We start from the raw sequence: 22,582 nt of genomic DNA on the forward strand, positions 1-22,582 counted from the left end.
TATGATCTCACAGTTCGTGGGTTCGAGCCCCATGTTGGGCTCTGCACGGACAGCTCAGAGCCTGGAGCCTGCTTCGGATTCTGTGTCTCCCTCTCTCTCTGCTCCTCCCTTGCTCATGCGCTCCCTCTCTCTCAAAAATACACAAAAATTTAAAAAATAAAGCACTGTTCTCACCCCATGTGTCATGCTTACATCACCCCTTCCTGCTGGCACATCCACTTGTCTCCTCCATTCCCAATTAGTCTCACCAGTCACCCTCTCCAGGAAGCCTTCCTTCCTCAGACTCCTCCAGTGATCCCATTTCCTTGCTTCTTCCTGGACGTAATATCATGAACGGCTTGTACTAGTGGTTTCCGACCTCTGGGGCATATCTGGGGTAGGGGGACCTTCATTTTTAACAGGTACCTCATCTGACCCTGAGGGGCACCAAAACTTTGATATCATTTGCCTTATATCAGACGTTAAACTTACTCGTGAGTGTCAGTATATCTTTAGTCATTTCAACAAGCAAAGAGAATATACCTTCGACTTCTGTGTCGTAACCTTCCTGTGCCACTCAGTCTTTGAGCACAGGATCTGCTTTGCGGTGGTCATTGCCTGTGGAGAAAGCTATCGTGACCAGGTCCGATCTCAGCCACATCCCTCCACTTCCCCATCGTTCAGCAAACGCTGACTCTAGGTAAGCTAAGTAAGGTCCTGGGTACCAGTTAAAGTATATTTGTAGGACACTGGACATGCTGGGGATGACAGGTTGCTGGATTTTTCTTGGGTTTTCATACTAATTAGTTTTGTGAGGTTGCTGGGGTTTTTTATTTTTATTTTTTAATGTTTATGTTTGAGAGAGAGTGTGAGTGGGGGAAGGGCAGAGAGAGAGAGCGAGATATGGAATCTGAAGCAGGCTCCAGGCTCTGGGCTGTCAGCACAGAGCCTGATGTGGGGCTCCAACTCACAAACTCAGATCATGACCTGAGCCAAAGTCGGGGCTCGAACCCACGAACCCAGATCGTGACCTGAGCCGAAGTCGGACGCTTACTCAACAGAACCACCCAGGTGCCCCTGCTGTTGTTTTTATGAAGATGCCCTTCTGAGAACGAGGAAGCCCCCAAATTATTTTATTCAAAGCTCTTGCCTTCAGATCACTCAATTATAGCCATAGAACGGCTCTAATCTATCAGGTATCAACAGTAATATTACACATTTACTTGTCTGCCATCTGGATTTTTAGACTCATAAAAAGCTCTCATATCTGATGATTCAGTATTTCCTTACTTTCTGTTCATGTTAAAACCATCAAACAGCGAGTATTGAATGACTGGAGTTGGCAGAAGCCTGCTCCGAGCTCCCTGGATAACTGTCACCATGCCAGCCCCCTTCCCCTCTGCTGGGGCTCAGCCCTCAGCGAGCGAGGTGGGGCCTGGGCCCCCGCAGCTGTCAAGAAACAGTGTTCTGCACCTCGTGGTCTAGGATACAGTTTCAGATTTTACACTAAATACCTAAATGTATGCTTATTTGCCAGATCATTGTTGAAGGGCCCTTTGTGTATTGGTGCTTTGAGGAGGTCAAAATGTCCTTGGCGTCTCCCTGACCTGGAAGGGAGTGGTGGGCCACGTGCAAGGGGCCTCGCGAGGGCAATGCCCTGGATGCCCAGCGCATACCTCTAACCCGTGTCGCTTTGTGCTTAACTTTTAGTTAGTTCTGTCCCCATTCCCCCTGCACGCCAGCTCCTGGTAACCACCATACTACTTTCTGCTGCTGCGAATTTGACTACTCTGCATACCTCGTGGGTGGGAAATCATACGATATTTGTCCTTTGTGTCTGGCTTAGTCATTGAATATAACGTCTTCACGGTCCATCCATATCGTAGCACATGTCAGAATGTCATTCCTTAAGGCTGAGTCATATCCCATTGTATGTATATTCCGGTTGTACATTTCCAACATGGAACCTGACCTTCCCCCACCCCCCCCCACCCCCCCACCTTGCTCTGAGAAACAGTTGACCATTCTCTCTTCCCGTAAGCTACCTGGGTTATTTTTCCCAAGAATTACTAGCTACAGATTCAAAATCGGCCAGAAGTTAAAATGATTAAGGATCATTTTCACTTCAAAGGTTAACATTCCTCTTTTGGACATTTAAAGCCACGAATAAGTCCTTACTGGTTCGCAGTAAGCCTTTTCTTTAAAAACGAGTTCTGGAATATAGCAAGACTGACGTGGTCCTTTCAACACATCTGACACAGAAATCTCTGTGAGTTGTAATATTTCTTACCGTTGAAAGTAATTTTGCCTTTTCATGTCTGCATACGTGGCCTGTTTAAAATTACTTTATGCAGTCGTATAACACAAAATTTTATTTGAGACTTAGCCTAAATATTCCCTCTAACCAAAATTCGGAAAGCATTTTGCAGCGCGCACAGGAGGAGACTTTCACTAAAATGAGGAATCTGGAATGTATGAATAAACCAGTATGTGATAAAAGGGAAATGAAAAGGACTTAAATGGGCTTCCCACTGGTGGGATTACCTCATGTCAGCCAATTCTGCCCCAGATTAAGAGTCTGCACACATAAATAAAATCCCCACAGAAAATGTGAATACCATTTACAGCTGCTGCTAGCACACAAAATACTGCTTTACTAGGCTATAAAAATACATCCTTCACTTTGGAATTTTAGTCCAGCCATCGCCTTTCGTAGCTTAGAGTAGATTTCATTAAAGTCGTTCTGCCACACTTCTTAAAGTTTTAGAAACGTATCAGTAACTCACAACGGCATGTGGTCAGGTGTTGTCCATTTAAAAGTCAGCTCATTTTCCTGTGGCCTGTGAGTTCTTCAGTTGCTTTCAAGGAGCACAATGAGGAAGCATAAGGTGACATCATACAGGCCTCAGATGGACCGTCACAGACGCTCACGTCTCTTTGCAATATGGAGATCCGCGTGCGGATTAAATAACGCACACCGGTTTTCCGAGCGCATCCCCATACGGTTGACCCTTGAAGAACACGGGCTTAAACTGTGCAGACCAAATTCTATGTGGATTTTTTCCCCCAATAAATACAGCCCAGTACCATACATGTATTTTCCTTCTGATTTTCTTCATAATGTTTTCTTTTCTCTAGCTTACTTTATTGTAAGAATACAGGATATAACAGGCGTGCCTGGGTGGCTCAGTTGTTAAGCGTTGGACTTTTGGTTTCGGCTCAGGTCATGATCTCACGGTTTGGGAGTTTGAGCCCCACGCCCAGCTCTGCACTGACAGCATGGAGTCTGCTAGGGATTCTTTCCCTCCCTCTCTCCCTTCCCTCCCCTACTCCTGTACTCACTCTCTCTCTCTCTTTCTCTCTCCCTAAATAAACGTGAAAAAATTGAAAATAATACAGTATATAACATACAACATACAAAATATGTGTTAATCAACTGTGTATATTATTGGTAAGGCTCTCGGTCAGCAGTGGGCTAACTTTCAGTTCAGTTTGGGGGGAGTCAAAAGTTCTTTTTTTAAAATTTTTATTTTTGAGAGAGAGAGAGAGAGAGAGAGAGAGAGAGAGAGAGACAAGGGGAGGGGCAGAGAGAGAGAGGGAGACACAGAATCCCAAGCAAGATCCAGGCTCCAAGCTGTCAGCACAGAACCCGACACGGGGCTCGAACTCACAGACTGTGAGATCATGACCTGAGCCGAAGTCGGATGCTTAACTGCTTAACCGACTGAGCCACTTCGGTGCCCCGGGAGTCAAAAGTTCTACTCAGATGTTCGATTGTGTAGGGGGTCAGTGCCCCAAGCCCTACCTGTTCAAAGGTCGACGGACATTCTCTCACGTAATCATGACCTCCCCTTCATATTCTCTTTGATTTCATTTTGACTGACCAGGAAATGGTTGTTTTGCCTTCAGAGCTACATTTCAAGAGTCTGGAGCCCACGGTGTCTCCATTTTCTCATGCTGATGGGGATAGTAACAGTATCTCCCTGCAGGCTTTGAGAGCGCTAAATGAGTTTAATGCCGCAGAGCACTTAGCATCGTGCCCACCCTGACGTTCCAGGTCAGTAAGGGTCCCGAGTCTTAGGCTATTCTGTATATCATCCCAGTAGGTCTGGTAGAAAATGGGTAGTTGCCAGTGGAGATGTCAGGCTGTTTTCCCGTTCATTGGCTTTGTTCCCATTTTGTCCTCCGTGATGATGACCCCTGAAGGACAGCTTCACTCACATTGCAGGGGTGCATGAATGTGTCAGCCAGACAACAGACAGGGGGACTGGTTCCTCATAAAGCCTCCATGTAATCCTGAGCCACAGCTGTGAATTGGGCAGCATGTTCCCTGAGGGTTTAATACCCTGATCCTTTGTCATCTAATGCCTTATCTTTTGACCTTGGCCATTTAGGAGGTGACCCTTCTTACCTGGACTCCCGCTGACATTGGCCACAGTTAGACTACAGAAATCAGCTCCTGTTTTTCCCATTCCATCGTATCTCTGACAAATCTTTGACATTTTCTTCCCGTTTCTTCCTGCATGCAAATGTTTACATTCTATATCCTTGCTTCACATTGTAGGAAAGACAAGAAGACATTAGTAGAAGTCTCATGGTAAGGAAGGAGTGGTAACCATTCCCCTATATGCCCCCTAGAAAGGAAAGAGAGTTGCTGAGAATGGACCAGAATCTTAAGAATGAGGGAGGACAGAAGTGATCTCGTTGCTTGTCTGCTTGCCTGCCGGCTTCATTCCCTCGTTCACCCAGTATTTATAGTTTGTTGTTCCGAGCCAGGCCCTGTGCTAGGAACGTATCTCAGGTGTTGCCCCTCAAGTCGATAATCCTTTAGAAGATAAGGCTCTTAAGCAGGAAAAGGGTAATTGGCAATAGAGAAATACTGAGAGAGATGACACTCGTTGAAAGGGCTTAGCAGGTGAATTCAGTGCTGGTTGGCAGAGAAAGTTGGTCTCGGCACTTCCATGTGATTATGGTCCATGTGGGGTTGAGTGTGAGAAACATGGGGTTGCATGTTATCGAGGGCTTTGGCGATTCTCTGGCCAACTCCTCTATAGCCAAGAAATGCATATGTTCAGGGGAAAAGGGCAGATTGATATTGTGCCATGAGCCCACAGACACAATTCCATTCATGATTTTCTCCTGGGTGTTTAGGCCAAATCTCAGCCTTGAGATTTCAAAAGGGCCTATTACTTTCATCTTTATTTGTCATTAATTGTTTGGGTGACTGTAGAAGTAATTCATGTTTATTGTGTATCTATTGAACGATAGAGGAGGAAAAACTTGAGCAGTTATGTCTGAGTAGCGAGATAATTAATGTTTTGGAGTATTTACCGTCTTTCCAATGAAGTGGGGCGTGTACCTCTAATACATCGTGAAAATTTTTCCAAATTACCAGCTGCGTTTCAAACCTGGTTTTCTTGGGTAATTTACTTACTCACTGTTTCTGTATGTTGTAGGCTGGTTCCAGTTTTATGCGTTTATAAACAAACTGTCGTAAACATAGTTGAACTCGTTCAAAGTAATCTCCTCTAGTAACACCCTTATCCTGTCCATCTCCAATAAAGTGGGAACTTTGGGAAGGGAAGGAAGAATTATAGAGTAATACATTGCTTGCTTTTTTCCATAATACCCTGGCGCCACCAGCCACACTGACTTATATATTTGCCCGAGGGTCTCAGATATGCCCTGTTTACTCGTGTCTGGGGTCAGTGCTGGATTTGAGGGACATCTGTGGAACCAAAACCAGACCAAGGAATCATACGAAATTTGTAAGAAGCAACCAGAAACTGGCTTGACTCCTCTCCCAGGGGTCAGACTGGCCCCTTTACCAATAAAATCAAGATAGAGAGAGGGCTGGGAGACCCTAGGACAATTCAGGACATACTTACAACAATGGCCCCTGTTATTTTGTAACCAGGCCTATCAGAAATGTGGGAGTTGTCCAGGGGAGAGGGAGTGAATGTGGATTTCTAGTCTGGCACTGTCACACCATAAGCCATGTGACCTTGAGAGAGTAGTCAAACGTTTTGCAAAATGAAGATTTGTGATCAGGAAGGCCCCTTCACCTCCAGTTTTCCCAGAGTCCAAGGCTTTGGATTTACCAAGGCCTGATTCACTTGACCGAGTGATTTCGCTTTGGGATGTCAGCATCTCAGTGGCCCATTCATAGATCCTTTCTTGGTCATCCACGACTCACGGATCATGACATGGTATGCCCATGACCATGACAGTGACCTCCCTCCTGCCCTCCCATTTCACACATTTATGCCCCTTCCACTGAAGCATTTTCTTCCGTCCCCATCTAGAGGAAATTTAAGCATTTGCTGTGTTTCTTTTTAATTTCAAGATTAAAACTTCAAAAACGTCCAAGAAAATCCTTCCTTTAAACATTACTTCTGAGTATTGAAGGCAGTGGTGCTTCAAAAATGAAAAAGATCAGTTTTTCTGAGTGGACACAGCGGCAGAAAATCTTGTGCATCTTGTGAGTCTCCTTTCTTTGTGCTGAGCTGGTGGTTAAGTGCTGTTGTTGGAAAGGGAAGACAGCACCATCTCTGTTTTAAATCAAGACGTCTTCCCCCTGAAATTTAAGAAAATCACAACCACAACTTATCGTTTTCTCTGCAGAGAAGTAAAACAGCTACCCTATGGAATGATGTGGGGAGATGTTTGTCTATCTTGTAGCTCTTCTGTGTGAATGAGCCAGCCAAAAATAATAACATTAGTGTTAGTGGTTATTATTTCTAATTAGTGGAGAGTAAATTAAAAAAAAAAAACAACTGTGTGCTTTTTGCTGATGTAAAAATGTAGATTTCTTCAGTCTTTTTGGTCTCATGAGGATGAGATAATTAAATAGGAAATTAAATTGCATATTCATAATTTCATAAAGAATTCTCTGCTTTTTCTTTTCAACAATGAAGGCATATATAAATCTGTTTGTTTTTTTCCATAAGTGATGGGTGAGGCATGTATTTCTGGTAAGATTCCGTTACCAACGTAAAGAGAACATCCAAATCCTTTTTATTCTCAATTGGAATTTCATTTTAAAAATTTAAACTAGAGTTATTCCTTAGTAATAATTCAAAAGAAACATTTAGATACAGTTAGGGTAGTTCTAATTGAGTATTTTCTAACAAGAGTAGTTTTCAGGAATATAAACGGTCATGAGCAGGTGATACTGTATCTTATAAGCTAAGTTCTTTATAAAGATTATTTGTAAAACATAAATATTATTTCATCTTATCTAATTATTCACTTCCAGAATCAGTTGGCTTGCCCAATTTCCTCCCTTCCCCTACCCCTTCCTACACTTCTGTTTTCCTATTTTTTTTTTTTTCCCAGTTAGCCATGACCTCCACAGCTACGTATGTTGTTCCTTGCCGGGTTTTTTTCAACTGCCCTGTTTGCCATATTTCTCCCCAGCTTTATAAGAGATGTAGTAACCTGAAGCATAGAGAGAATGCCATATGCCACCACTGACCCACGGAGTCACCAGTGCCAGGGTACCTTCTGTTGACGTACCTCGATTAATTTGGCGTATAATTCTTCCTTTTCAAGTTAGGTTTGTCTGTGGTTTAGAGATCAGGTTAAGTCAATCTGATTTGAAATCAGGATATAAAATCAATGAAAATCATTTTAGAGTGTGAGCTCTAGCCTTTAGCAAAGATTATCCCATCATTTCATACGGTCATTCAGCACACATTCTCTGGGGGCCTGCTCTGCACCAGGTATAGCGTTTAGTACTAAGTATACAAAGATGGACATACTCAGGGTCCCTGCCTCCTACTGGGTGTGGGGGACAAATCATGGTCTTCGGCCCACCTTCCCAAGATTCTGTGGCTCCATCCCTAACCAAGTACCCATGAGCAAGTTACTTCTCTGGCCCTCTGCTTCCTCGTCTTGTAAATGACGTCGCTTTCGTAGGTTCTCTTTAACGCTCCTTTTAGCTGTAAAATTGTCAGTCTCTAATTATTACTGCGTGGCTCACCATCTACATGTTGCATAAATAAACCGGGGACTTCAGGGTTTCTTGTCCTGCATATACGAGGTTTGGAAGTCACTCCTTTCTCCCAACAGCAAGAAAGAAGCCAAACAGACTGAAAAATCAGCAACTCTTCTTGGATCTGTCAGAGAGGGGAGGACCCAGGGCAAGCCACTGCTCCTAGGGTTGGAGACACGGACAGGCCAGTACAGGGAATTGGGACTCATGGGAGTAGAGACTCACAGGCAACTCAAGGGAGCAAAGATAGTCTCTGCCACCAAGGCTGCCAGAACAACTGGACGGCCCCATGGGAAAAATATAATAATAATAATCTAGATACAGACCTTACACCCTTCACAAAAACTAGTTCAAAATGGATCATAGACCTAAATGTAAAGCACAAAACTATAAAACAGCCAGATGATAACATAGGAGAACACCCAGATGACCTTGGGAATGGCGACGCCTTTTTAGATCCAACACCAAAGGCATGACCCATGAAGGAAAGAATGGATAAGCTGGGTTTTGCTAAAACTATAAAACCCCTACAAAAGACAATTTCAAGAGAATTAGAAAGGCCGCAGGCTAGGAAAAATATTTGCAAAAGACACATCTGATAGAGGGCTGTTATCCAAAATATACAAAGGATTCTTAAAACGCAACAATGAGAAAACAAACAACCGAGTAAAATATCTCAGCAGACACCTCACCAAAGAAGATACGCAGATGGCAAATAAGTAAATGAAAAGATGCTCCACGTCATGTGGCCTCAGGGAAATGCAAGTTAAACAATACGATACCACTGTATGCCTATTAGAATGGCAAAAATCCCAAACACAGACACCACCAAGTGCTGGCAAGAGTTTGAAGCAACATCAACTTTCATCCGTTGGTGGTGGGAACGCAAAACGGTACAGTTACTTTCTAAGACCGTTTGGCACTTTCTTACAAAACTAAACTTACTCTTACTATACGATGCAGCCATCATGCTCCTTGGTATTTATTTACCCAGTGGAATTGAAAATGTCTGTCTACACAAAAACCTGCACCTGGATGTTTATAGCAGCTTTGTTCATAGTTGCCCAAACTGGGAAGTATCCATTCCGTGGGTGAATGGGTAACCAAACTGTGGTGCATCCAGACAATGGAATATTATTCCTCACCGAAGAGGCATCAGCTCTCGAGCCTTGAAGAGACACAAAGGATCCTTCGATGCATATTACCAAATGAAAGAAGCCAACCTGAAAAGGCTCCATACTGTTTGACTCCAACTATCTGACATTCTAGGAAAGGCAACACTAGGGAGATGGAAAAAGATCCGTAGTTGCCGAGAGAGGAGGAGGGAAGTGAATAAGGCAGAGCACTGAAGATTTTCAGGGTAGTGAAAATCCTCTGTGTGATATTCCGATGCGAGATGTCATTACACATTTGTCCAAACCCATAGAATGTTGCGAACCTTAAGGTAAACCACGGACTGTGGGTAATGATGATCAATCAAAGCAGGTTCATCCTTGGTAAAAATGTACCCCTCTGGTGAGTGCTGTCGCTCATGGCGGAAGCCGTGCATGATGTACAGGCGGGGGACGATGTGGGAAATCTCTGTCCCTTCCCCTCAGTTTTGTAGTAAAGCTTCTTTTTAAAAATTAATTCCCTTTCAAAAGTAACGATGAAATAACAAGGGGGCAGTCCACGAGGTAATGCTTAAGAGCTTCTGTCTCAAATTAAAATTTCTGAACCTCCAGTAATATCTGCCTCTTCTCTTCCTGCAGTTTCGCTCATGTGTTGTTCATAAATCTGGACTCTTAACGAATGGGGTTTTGGCTCCCTGTTAGGTGAAATATTTCATTTAACTTAGCCAAAGCCGGACTCCAAGCAGCCTGGGAATTGTTAGGCGGCTTCCCCTTTTCCCAGTACCTCAAGAGCCTCTGTACGGTTCCTTTTTGTTTATTTTTAGGGAGAGGAGGAGTTGTTTTTGACTCCCCCGGTGATGGTTAGGTGGCAGTATTGTCTATTTAGCTGAAGCATAAGTTGTGATTCGGCCCCCGCTTTGAAGTGGAAACATCAAGAATGGCCCATCAGCGGAGTCCAGCCTGTTTGAGCATCCACAGGCCTGATTTCTGCTTGTAATCTGATTACGGGGTTTGAGCCGTTCCAGCCTGCAGCCTCCTACTTTGCGTTGACTATACTTTTCAAGGACACGAGTGCCTGATTGCTGTAGCCCTGTGCTGTGAAGAATCTCAACCCAGTTTTGCTTAGACGGGCTGAAGGCCGTGGCTGGTTGAGAATTAAGCTGGAGAGCAGGCTCTGTTACTAAACTTTCTATGTGCAACCATGTTCAGAAGCCCAGAGATTGCCAGCTATCTGGGAGTTTTCCAGTTCTCTGAGAGACAAGGTAAGGCAAGAGAAATAGGAATTGCACGTATGGGTTTGTTGTATACTCTGATGAAAGCCTTTGCAGCTTCCATTTTGCCATATATTCTCCCGTGTCTAGTTAGTTATACAGTTTCCTCAAAGGACACTTTAAATATCTAACGGAATGTATGCATTAGCTTATCTTATGGCTGAAAAACGTGGGTTGGTTTGTTTTTTTCCCCTAGTGTAAGTTACAGAGACTGCTAAACCACTGTAGCCTCTATGCAGGAAAAATTGCAAATTCAGTTAAAATGTCCAAACTTGGGATCACGTCCTGGACATGCTGTGCTTTAGCTAAAATCTTTTTCTAAACTGAATGCTACATATACTAAATCATTTCCAGTAGACAGTGCTGTTTGTCTTTTTATGGACTCTTCATGTGAACACTGTTGGGAACAAAATGCTTTTTTTTTGTAGTGGCTTCCTTTAGAGTGCGGAGGAAAATACATGCTTTCCGTTTAACTACTGGAGTGGCATCACAGATTCTGATCACTGATTGAAGAAAAGTGAAATGCTGAAGTTATTTTGAGTGGCACATGTAAACTTCAGGCATTCTGTAGCTAAGTCTTTCCCAGCACAGACATCCCATTAGGAAGTGAGTCGAACAGGCCTCAGAGTCAGAAATTTTCTTCTATATCACTTGATAGTTTTTTGAACCGAGTTCTCACACATAGCCAGGTATGTGTATAATCAGGAAAAAGGCCTAGATGTTTAATTGGCATTATATCTTGCATTTTATTGTATATCTCTAGTGGGTCACAGTTTCCAAATTCCGGGATCCCGGATGTGTTTTGATGGATAAGGGTATGTCAGCATCTGATATATTTTCATACCTCCTTTTCTTCTGGCCCCCAAATATTAAACAGTAAAAGGTACTTGCCCCCAAATATTAAACAGTAAAAGGCACTTCCTTAGAAGTCTCTGTAAGTGGTCTGCTTGTGGTTTCCTTGGTGGACAAAGGGTTACTATGCCAAAAGCTGTAAAACAGATTACTTGCCATTAGACTGGTATAAATTTGTCTGTGCCTGGTTTTGATTAACTGGTTCACCCGGATGTGTGTTTTTCTCTGCATGGCTTTGTTACCACCTGTCTTTACACGATACATATCTTGCCTTCAAAAATAAAGAAAGTAGTTAATTTGATGTGTTGTTATTGTTTAGATTTTAAGGAAGGCAATAAAACCAGCTGAAGCATTTCCTCTGCTCTTCAACAACCCCTTAAATGCACACAGTCTTTAAAGGTGTCTCAAATACATCAGGCAGTGATGAGTTTCAATGTTACCTTGACCAAAATTGTTTAATTTTTTTCCTCCTTTTTTTCCTGGAGTATGTAACTATGCCATTCAGTATTTATTTGCTTTGAATTATTCTCGTAGCTATAACAAATTTACATGATAGGATTGAACTATGTCAGATTTTTTTTTTATTTTTGTTTTTGTTTTTTTCACCCACAGAGTTATGTTGACCACATTTCAGGAGAAGGAAAAAAACCTTGCCTATGTTGTGGAATTTGATTCTTAGAAGGTGTCATTTTTGTATTCATATTTCTTGTCTGGTTAATGGTTTCCTTTTTTCTTGTTATATGTTCAATGGGACTTTGGAGAATTTTTTTCCCCACTGGAGATTGTTTTTTTAACTTACTATGTAGTTATTTCATTGTTACCTTATTTCTTTCTCCTTAGATTTCAACCAGAAAAACTTAAGCTTCCTTGGATTACCAAGTCAAAGAAAAGTTCCAAGGTAAAGTGGTCTTTGCTCAAGACTCTTAGGATTTAGAGATTTGTGGTAGCTTTTAGAATTATTCTCCTAAATTCCTAATTCATGAGTTTGAATGTTTGGCAATATGTTTTCTCCCCAGAGTTTGATTTATTAAAGTATATGAAACAAGCTGACCTAATTGTAGATTCAGCCAGAAAAGATTCTTTTTGTATTTATTAATGCTGTTTATGGGAACTATTTGCAGAGCAGATATAATTTTGAACCTGTAGAAGGCTACTATCTTTTCTTTTTTTTTTTCATACCTGCCTCTAAGCGTGGGATGTCCTTTTGCAATCTGCCCATTAAGTAAGAGAGCTTTTGATTTTTTTTTTTTCACGTTTATTTATTTTTGGGACAGAGAGAGACAGAGCATGAACGGGGGAGGGGCAGAGAGAGAGGGAGACACAGAATCGGAAACAGGCTCCAGGCTCTGAGCCATCAGCCCAGAGCCTGACGCGAGGCTCGAACTCACGGACCGCAAGATCGTGACCTGGCTGAAGTCGGACGCTTAACCGACTGCGCCACCCAGGCGCCCCGAGAGCTTTTGATTTTTAAAGAAAAGATTTATCCTTGTGCCTCTCTTCCCTCCCTCCCGCCCCCCCCATCCCTCCATCTGTCCGGTGAGGTCCTGATGTCTCTTAACCTTTCTGCTCTTCGGTTTCCTACAAGATATTAAGGGTACTAATTTGATTTACCTAATGTGCTAAAACTCTATGATATAGAATCATTCATATAAGCTTTGTAAAAATGAAAGTTTGTGCCAAACAAGATAGCTGTATCTCAGATGCTTCTTAGCAGATCACTGTCCCTAATAGATGTTGAGATTTTTCAAGTGGAGACACAAAGTTATTATCCCTAAGACATACAGGCATAGACCCCAATGTACATTTCATTATGGTAGAAGGACCCAATCCTGGTCTCCCCAGCCTTCCACTCAGATGCACTTCTTCCTAATGTATCCTGCATGGCATTGCCTCTTTACTCTAAAGGGTTTGCATTTCAATGGTTTTGAATAAACAGCTCTCTAATCACTGTCCTCATCAGGCTGAGCGGGGCTCTGCATTTGAAAATGGCAGCAGGCATCTTTTGGACACACTAGATGAGATAAAGAAAGCCTTGATGGATTTGGTCCACATCTTAGTATCAAGTCAACTAGAGTTGGCTGTCATCAGTAAGGCTGTCTGTCTTATTTGACTCAGGAAATCTTAACTTTTCTAGCGCTTGACAGAATCTCCCCTATTTCTTATCTTTGTCCGATAGAATCTAAGCCTTATATCTTAGTTCCAGCTACTACAACAAAATACCATAGACCGGCTGGCTTAGAAACAACAGAAATTTATTGCTCACAATTCTGGAGGCTGGAAGTCTGAGATCAGGGCGCCAGCATGATTGGGGGAGGGCCCTCTTTCCATCTGCAGACAGCCAACTCCTTGTATCCTCACTGGGTGGAATGAGCTAGGGAGATGGCTAGGGTCTCTCGGCGGTGGGGGGGGGGGGGTTGTTTAGTTCTATTTTCATTGAAGTGTAGTTGTCTCTGTGTCTCTTTATAAGGACACTGTTCTCATTCATGAAGGCTCCATCTGATGGCCTAATCCCCTTCCAAAGTCCCCACCTTCTGGTATTATCGCTTTTGGGGGTTTGCATTTCAACATACGAATTTGGGGGAATACAGACGTTCAGACCATAGTAGCTTAGTCCCCAGTGTGTCCCCGGGCAGGTTGGTTTAGCTGTAACAGAGCTAACAAGTGACTAAGAAAAAGGAAGAGGAGGAAAGCATTGCTTTGTAAGGATAGCAGAATGAAATAGTCAGACATTTCAAATATGGTGGGTATGATCTCATATGTACCTATTGAAATTATGGCCTCCTTGCTATGGATCCTAAACGTAAAATAGGATTAGAGATACAAGAATTCGCCTCCTCCAAAGCAGTCTAGCTGACCAGACACCACAGGTACAAATATGAGGTAGTGGACTTTGATGAGCTTGTAAACTTTAGGAGAAAGGTGAACAGATTGTAGAGAGCCTTTCCCAGCGCCGGTGCTGAATAATCACTGTCGTGGTATAGCCCCATTTTGTGCAGTAGTAACTGCAGACTATCCTGTTCTCACTTTAATACAATTTCCTCTGGTTTCTACTGCTGGCATTTAAGTAGGTTAATGGGACATTATAAAAAACTGTGGACGTGGGTAGCAATCTCTTCTTAGGTTATCGAAGCAGAGGGAAGGAGGCAGAGTATGGAAAATTTAGTGCTGAAAAGAGCACTGTTTCAGAGGAGATGCAGACCAATAACAAATCTAAAAGGGCTTCTTTCTTGATAGTAGAAACTTTAAAAATGGAATTCAAACATTAAGACCGTAGCATTTGCTTTAGCTATATATGGAGAGCTGGTATCATACTGAAATACAGAATCATACTTGTGATTGAGCTGTGGCAACCACCCGTGCCTACAGAGGCTGTCGGGTAGAGTCCCCTCGTCCTGGGGATGGTGAGAGCACAGTGCAGCATCCAGAGCTCAGTGCGTTCGAGGTACCCATCATGTGAGTTGGGCTTGGGCTCCCCCAGTCCCACCACTCTGGTGCCTCTGACTCAAAAAGGTGAAGAGGAGATTTATGTTAGGGCTCCCTGGGGTATTTGTGTTTTTATCAGCCATTAGATGATCAGAAGATGTTGCTCATTCGCGAATGTTCCAGAGTTCTTTACTAATGTGTCTTGCCTGCATTCTCACTGCTGGCTAGTGCCTTGGGTCTCGAAAGTCCAGGGAAAAGATGTGACTTTTTCAAAGCCGGGTTTCATATTGGTTTAAGGGGTCCTGACTCAGTCATACCTTTTCTAGCATTCTTGAGTCAGAGCTCCACTTTTCAACCCCATTTGCCTTATTCTTTCTATCATATGTTATTCTAAAGGTGAAGAAAGGAGAGGTGACTGGCTGGCTCCATCTGTAGAGAGCATGCGGCCCTTCATCTCAGAGTCGTGAGTTCAAGCCCCACGCTGGGCGTGGAGCCTCCTTAAGATAAATAAATAGATAGATAAATAGATAAGTAAGTAAGTAAGTAAAAACATAAATAAGTGTGAAAGAAGGAAAGTGGGGGAGGGAGGAAGTTTATAACTGATATTATTAAATATGTGCCCTTCTAATTATTCTCAGTGTTTGCAATGCTCTTTGCCCATATCACAGTAAAAGTGTATAGGGTGTGTATGTAAAATATTTCAGAGTGAGTGTAGAATACATTCGAAGTATTTTATTGTCGCCATTCATTCAACAGATATTTATTGATTAAAAAAAAACCACTTTTATAAATCAATAATTTGAAATAAGACACTTATAATATGTTCTCCAAATAAGAAACCAGGCTACCTTGAGAGAAAACAACTAAAGTGCGTAATATAGATTCGGTACCCGGTGGGACGGGCACTGGATCAGGGGGTTCTTCCTTGAGGAAATGACCTTAACCTGAGTCCCAGAGCAGGAGGGAGAGGAGAGAACTCAGGTAGACAGACCAGGTGAGGAGCCACAAGAGCAGTTCCCAGCAGCGCTTGCGTTTTCCACTGGTTTCTGACCAGCCACGGGAAGGCTGTGCTTTTCATTGGTACAGACACCAGTTCAGCTTTGTTTCAAGAAAGTAAGTGCCGGGGGAGGGGCAGGGGAAGACTTGGAAACCCCACCGTGAAAGTTCAGAAAAATGTTTAACTAGAGAGCAGTTTATTAGTCTTTATTAGCGGTTTTTTGATAAGCACAAAATGGGGGAGGGGGACTATGCACATGTCTACTTTTGAAAATATGAGATAATATTTGTGCCCCAAGGTCAGTGGCCTAAGAAGCTGAATATTTCAGGATTGCACCATTTTTTTATATGGAATTTTTTCCCTAAGATGTTAGTTTTGCAAAGAAAGTACAGAACTTTATCAAGATATTTAAATAAATAGTTAAATAATCAATTACAATAGCATGCCATTCCTTAAGTGGGGTACATTTCTACAGTTACTTAATTTTGTAGGTTTATACTAAGTCATACATCTGAATGAAATGCCAGAAAGAATGATCACTGCCTTAGGATTTACTGTTGAGAAGTCAGTGCCAATTCCACTTTTCTGACCTACGTGGGTATTCTAGAATCTTCAAGCCATCTGGAGTGTGGTTTATAAAGACTACTTATTCTCAAGACTTTTGTATTAAATAATATGGATACATGGCAGTCATATTTATGAATATAAGCCCTACCACATTTGTCAGCAATAACTAAGATTTTAGATGAGCTTGGTTCTAGAAGATGGATGGTGTTACGTATTTTGGAATGCGCAGCAGCTCTTTGAAATGTAATTTATGTGCAGGATATAGATCATTCATGTGCCCCACTTACAGAGATGCACAGCACTTTCCTCAGTCACCTCTTGGACCTCTATGGATGTGCACCCCTACGTGCGGAAACACAAATGGAGGACAGCCCATAGGGAAGGTCAGCTTTGCCCTGACCTTCAGCCTTTCCAAGGCTGTTGTTCACCTCTCTGGAGGTGATCGTATCACAGGAGAATATTGGTTTTCCTGCTTCTACGCTGGGTTTTCTTGCTGTGCAGTGGCAGCTCGGTCTGTCTGGCCCAACCCCAGGCCCACTCCCATGGAAGCCCATGGGGTTGGCATGCAGCAGCCTGGGGGCCTAGTGTTAGAGTGGGAGCTGGCTTTGTATCTCGTCCTTGGGCAGATCATTTAACAGTTTCCTAGTCTGCAAACCGAGGATGATAATTGTTCCAGTTGGTGTGCTGGAGCCGACTTGCACCTCCTCCTGAGAGCGAGTTTATGCCTCTCTTTTAGCTGTGAGTCCAGTGAGTCCTGTGGGAAGCTTGAAAATCAGCCTTAGTGGGGGTATTTATACTAACAGCAAAGACTGCAAAACATATGCTTAGGGGAAGGGGGTGGGAGAGCAAGACTAAGGAGCAAGTTTTTAAACATTTATTAGCACAGCACTGAGTAGTTCAGGCCTCACAGGGTCTTGCAAAAATAATTAAGATTATGCTTGGAGTATGCCTAGTTATAGAAGAAGAGTACATAGTAAGTGCTCAGTTCTTCTTTGCTTTCATTTCCTCCTTTATTCCAAGGCTCTTTTCATGAGCCTCGCAGACCTGTCCACCATGCTTTGATTTCTTGGTACTTTGAAGGCATTTGTTATATAATTTCAACACTGGAGGAAAGCATGCACATAACCTAGACAAGTTGCTGATTTTCTGAGGAGGAGATTAGAACACAGAAAGGGTGAGTGACTAATCCAAACTTACACAGCTGTTGGTGAGTGGCTCTAGAAGAGGTTATCAGTCCCAACCAAGGCATCTGGCTGGCAGCTCAGCCATGTTTTTGCCCCCCTGACACTACGTCACCTGCCCCTGCTGACGTAATTCTTCAGTTGCACGAAAAAAGTCCTATACATAGCTATAACTATAAATGACTATAAATAAATGAAAACAGCTCCCATTTAACTCCCCAAAATAAAACTTTTTATGTGTCGTCTACATCCACCTATTTAACTATGTATAACAGCTCATTTTCGTTTAGCATTTTTTTTTTACTTAATATCATGTATCTTGATTCAAATTGACTTTAAACATGACTAATGGAATAATTTAATTTCCAGCTTTCAGAAAGAATTCTTGCTTGAAGATAAAGAACAGCGCACTAACTACAAAGGAGGAATCAATGCTAAGCTTTTAACTGCACTTCCCAAAGGTGAGACTTTCTGTAAATGTTTGACCAGTGTCCTGAGCCTGTAGGTCTTGTGTTGCCTGATTTCCTTGGAGGGGGACTGCTTCACTGATCTCCGGTGTATACTCTTGTACGTGTCCCTTTCTGTCTATTTCAACAATTAGCCTCAACTAAGGTAGCTCTCTTCCTGCATGTGGAATCTGCACCTCTCTACATGTCCCTTCTCTTACTTTTAGGCATTCTTGGGTTTTCCCTGGAGGCTGGGGGGTGGGGAGGGTGAGAGAGGCAGCCGGCACAGAGTCAACTTTCTTCATCTCTCCTACCTGTCACCTTCTCCAGGGACGGTGGGTTTTGCTCGTAAGCCCTTTTCTTTTCCATCCACTCGCTCCATTTCCTCCACCTCTGGGCGTCTGCCAGTGTTGCTGCATTTCCAATGAGTATGTTAGAGCTCCCTGCTGGGCAGCACACTGGCCTACCAGTGCAGACTGTTCCACACACGCTTCCTTCTCCAAGTAGGTACTCGCCAGTTCGGTGAATTCATATTTTCATTGGTAGAGATGCATGTGCACTAAAATATGTGCAGCTGTCACCAGCCAACCACCCCTTGTTTAGCCCGAGAAATGACATAAATGTTACCAGATCTTTGTTTCCCCCGACTGTAACACTGGCAGAGCGTGGTACCGGCTCACAAACTGTCTCCATCCCAAATGAGCTGGGTAAACCTTACTATGGAAGAAACAGATTTAGTGGACGATCCGATATCCGATTTTTTTTTTTTTTTTGGTCCTCTGAAAGAAAAGAAAAACAAAAACAAACATAAGATCAAACCTAAAAGAAATTAGACCAGAAACAATATTCTTTTAATAGAAACTAAATCTAGTTTAAAAGGCCCACTGCTAAATGGGCGTATATCCTGAGGAATTGAATGGATGATACGGCTAGACAAAGTCTGATGAGGTCTGATATTTGCAGGTCCCCAGGGATTTGGCCTTGTGGAGAAACTTCAAACAGGGACGTTTTGTAATTTCCAAGTACTTACAAAACTGTCGAGAGGAAGACAGGCTTACTCCACGTTGCCCCAGAGGCCAAAAACAAGAATAATGTACTGAATTACAGGGAAGTAGGTGAGATTTCATACAAGAGAGACAATTCTGATAGTTCATGGGACCTAGAAATGAAATGGCCTGTATTGGGGCGCCTGGGTGGCTCAGTCGGTTGAGCGTCTGACTTCGGCTCAGGTCATGATCTCATAGTCTGTGAGTTCGAGCCCCGCGTCGGGCTCTGTGCTGACAGCTCGGAGGCTGAAGCCTGCTTCGGATTCTGTGTCTCCCTCTCTCTCTGCCCCTAACCCACTCGCATTCTGTCTCTGTCTCCCTCAAAAATAAATAAACATTAAAAAACTTTAAAAAAAAAAAAAAAGAAATGGCCTGTATTATCATCTCTTCTGCTCCCAGTAACTGTTCAAGGAAGGTCATGTGCTTCCATGGGAAGGACACATGCTGTGGGTTCCTGCCTGGATGGCGTGAAATGGAAAGGTCCTTCTGATTTTTTAGACTCTGTAAAAGAGAAAGAAACTCAAGCTAATCTGAGTCAGACTTAAAATCTATGAAGATGAGCCAAACAAAGTACTGCTAAATTTGATTTTAGCAGTAGCTTCGAAGATTGGACTGATTAGACAAAATTCTGTAGTAAAAGCTGCTTTACTCGTCCTCCTGGCCTAGCCCAGGTCCTTTCCTTGATGAACGGTAGTACATGCAATATTGGGATCAGAAAAATTAGAAGCAATAGATGAGATGCGAGGTCCCTTCAGGCTTAACAGCTTATAACTCCATATGTGCCAAAATTTAAAAACACGTGAGTTGATTAACCAGTTTCACCAGAAAATGTATCATAATTGGTTATAAAAATGTAACTCTTCACAAAACAAAGATAATGCCATGCATTAATCAGATTTATGTTTCCAAATTCACAAGATCTTCAAAATGTGCTTTAAAAGTGTCAGAGCCCCTCCTCCCCTGAATTCCATGTAAATTCCCCAATCGTCTTGTCTCACGTTGTGCACTTTATGAATTCGGGCAGGCATGTTTGGAAAGACCCACATATTACCAGTAATCTCACTCCTCCATGTTAACACATTCTTAATGGCAGCTCCTGGCAATATAATGGTAAAAATAGGAATTAATTCCAACTGTTTTAATGGCATAGAGCTTTATGTCTGTTTACACATTTCCAGCAGTTTCTTTCCATTCATTTAGTGAGGAATTCTTGCTTTTGTGCACATGAGCATTAAAATGATCATTGGCTTTTCTCTAAGGGGCTTCCTTTAACTGTGTATCACACACAAGTTATCCGATGACTAAAAACCTTTACCTATGCAAAGTTTATAATATGGAAATAGATTTTCCACTTAGGAATTGTGAAATGAACCAAATACATTACTTCTTTAATAGCTTTAGTGAGCTATAATTCGTATAGCATGCAGTTCATCCATTTACAGCACTCAGTTCAGTGGCTTTCAGCATATCCACAGAGTTGTGCATCCAGGGCCGCCGTCAGTTTCGGAAAGTTGTCATTATCCAAAAAGAAGTCCCACACTTCGGAGCCATCACCCCTCTCCCCTATTCCTCTAGTTTTGTAATGACTTATTTTCTAAGCTGCTTGTCTTTATATTAGTGGCTGCCTTCCAAGTGTAAAAGTTGAAGTGCGTTACTCCTCTGGGAGGTCAGATCAGTATTCAGGACATTCTGGGTCTGGCCTGTGCTCTTAGCCTGTCAAATGCAGGCTGGGAGAGCTCTTGGCAGTCCCCTGCCACTTATATTTCTTCAGAAGATTCTACTGTACTTGGGTTTAGACGACTGGACTCGACGATAACTTTACCAGAAAGCCTGCTTCTCAGGGCTAATTAAAGAAACTGTATTCCTCAAGAAAACTACCCAGCAGACCAAGTCATCCTGAGTATTGGCATTACATATTATTATAAAGCATATTAGGCAGTTAAATAAAATATAAATTATTATAGCTCTTGGGGCGCCTGGGTGGCTCAGTCGGTTAAGCATTAACTCTTGATTTTGGCTCAGGTCATGATCTCACAGTTTGCGGGATCAGACCCTGCATCAGGATCCATGCTGCTTGGGAGTCTTTCTCTCCCTCTCTCTCTGCCCCTCCCCAACTTACGCTCGCTCACTCTCTCTCTCAAAAACAAACAAACAGACCTTTTAAAAAAAAGTATTATAGCCCTGATGTCAATTCCCCTTAAATTACCTTACTTGGAAAATGACCATCCCATTCCCATAAAAAAGAACTAAAGAAATAGACTCACAGAATCCATATTGCCACAGAAGTACCATTCAGAATTACTCAGACAAGGGCAGAAGACTAAAATAGCAGGTATAATGAGGGATAATTTAGTGTATGTTAAAGTTTTAATTAATGTATTTGAAGGCGAAGTAGAACATTTATCACAACAGAAGTTAGATCAACAGTGCCTATTATGTATTGTGTATTAGATGATGACTAGTATTACTGTTACCTGAACCATTTCTGAATTGTGCATATTCTGCCACAGCATATAATCAACTGAATTATGGCTGCTTAATCCAATTTTTAAAAACATTCTTATTTCCTATTTTTTAGGAAATATACGTTGAAGAGTTTAGAGGGAAAGGGATATCATGCTGCCAACTTATTCTCTTTTTTTTTCCTTTTTTAATTTTTTTGCTATTTATTTGTTTGTTTATATCCAAGTTGGTTAACATATAGTATAATAATGGTTTCAGGAGAGAATTTAGTGATTCATCACTTACATATAACATCCAGTGCTTCCCCCAACAACTGCCCTCCTTAATGCTCATCACCCATTTAGCCCATCTCCCCCCCACCTCCCCTCCAGCACCCCTCAGTTTGTTCTCTGTCGTAAGAGTCTCTTATGGTTTGCCTCCCTGTCTCTTTTTATCTTATTTCTCCTTCCCTTCCCCTATGTTTATGTGTTGTGCTTCCTAAATTCCACATGAGTGAAATCATATGATATTTGTCTTTCTCTGACTGATTTCTCTTAGCATAATACACTCTAGTTCCATCCATGTTGTTGCAAATGGAAAGATTTCATTCTTTTTGATTGCTGAATTATATTCCATCATGTCTCTCTCTCTCCCTCTCTCTCTCTCTCTCTCTCTCTCTCTCTCTCTCTCTCTCTCACACACACACACACACACACACACACACACACCCCACGTTTTCTTTATCCATTTGTCAGTTGATGGACATTTGGGCCCTTTCCATAATTTAGCAATTATTGATAGTGCTGCTATAAACATTGGGCCGCATGTGTCCTTTCAAATCAGATAAAGGGACATCATGCTGCAACTTATTCTTAAATGGTTCAGAAAAGTTGACATGTAAATATGTGTACTTGCATGCATGCATATATACACATCACACACGTAAATACGTGTATGGAAAAGGATAAACATAAACCAAATGTATTGAGGTGTTAACATGTTGTGAAGCATGTCTTGATTTTTCTGTAAGTCTAAAATTATATAAAAATTGTAAGGGGCGCCTGGGTGGCGCAGTCGGTTAAGCGTCCGACTTCAGCCAGGTCACGATCTCGCGGCCCGTGAGTTCGAGCCCCGCGTCAGGCTCTGGGCCGATGGCTCGGAGCCTGGAGCCTGTTTCCGATTCTGTGTCTCCCTCTCTCTCTGCCCCTCCCCCGTTCATGCTCTGTCTCTCTCTGTCCCAAAAATAAATAAATGTTGAAAAAAAAAATTA

At 42.4% G+C, this 22,582-nt stretch overlaps 1 protein-coding gene across 10 annotated transcripts in view; it reads left to right on the forward strand.

The window, feature by feature from the left end:
- SVIL (supervillin) overlaps positions 1 to 22,582 on the forward strand; it is a 233,040-nt gene that overhangs the window by 119,273 nt on the left and 91,185 nt on the right. For 2 of the 10 annotated variants that reach the window (XM_047865432.1, XM_047865433.1), the window contains exons 3-5: positions 12,051 to 12,108; positions 15,030 to 15,096; positions 17,748 to 17,839. In XM_047865432.1, coding sequence (XP_047721388.1) covers positions 15,074 to 15,096; positions 17,748 to 17,839 — 115 coding nt within the window. In that variant the 5' untranslated portion in view covers positions 12,051 to 12,108; positions 15,030 to 15,073. Of the gene's footprint in view, positions 1 to 10,200; positions 10,350 to 12,050; positions 12,109 to 15,029; positions 15,097 to 17,747; positions 17,840 to 22,582 lie in introns of those variants that run through there. The other 8 variants (XM_047865431.1, XM_047865434.1, XM_047865435.1 and 5 more) reach the window with 6 other exon arrangements.

Source organism: Prionailurus viverrinus, chromosome B4, assembly GCF_022837055.1.
Source record: "Prionailurus viverrinus isolate Anna chromosome B4, UM_Priviv_1.0, whole genome shotgun sequence".
NCBI classification, from domain to species: Eukaryota; Metazoa; Chordata; class Mammalia; order Carnivora; family Felidae; genus Prionailurus; species Prionailurus viverrinus.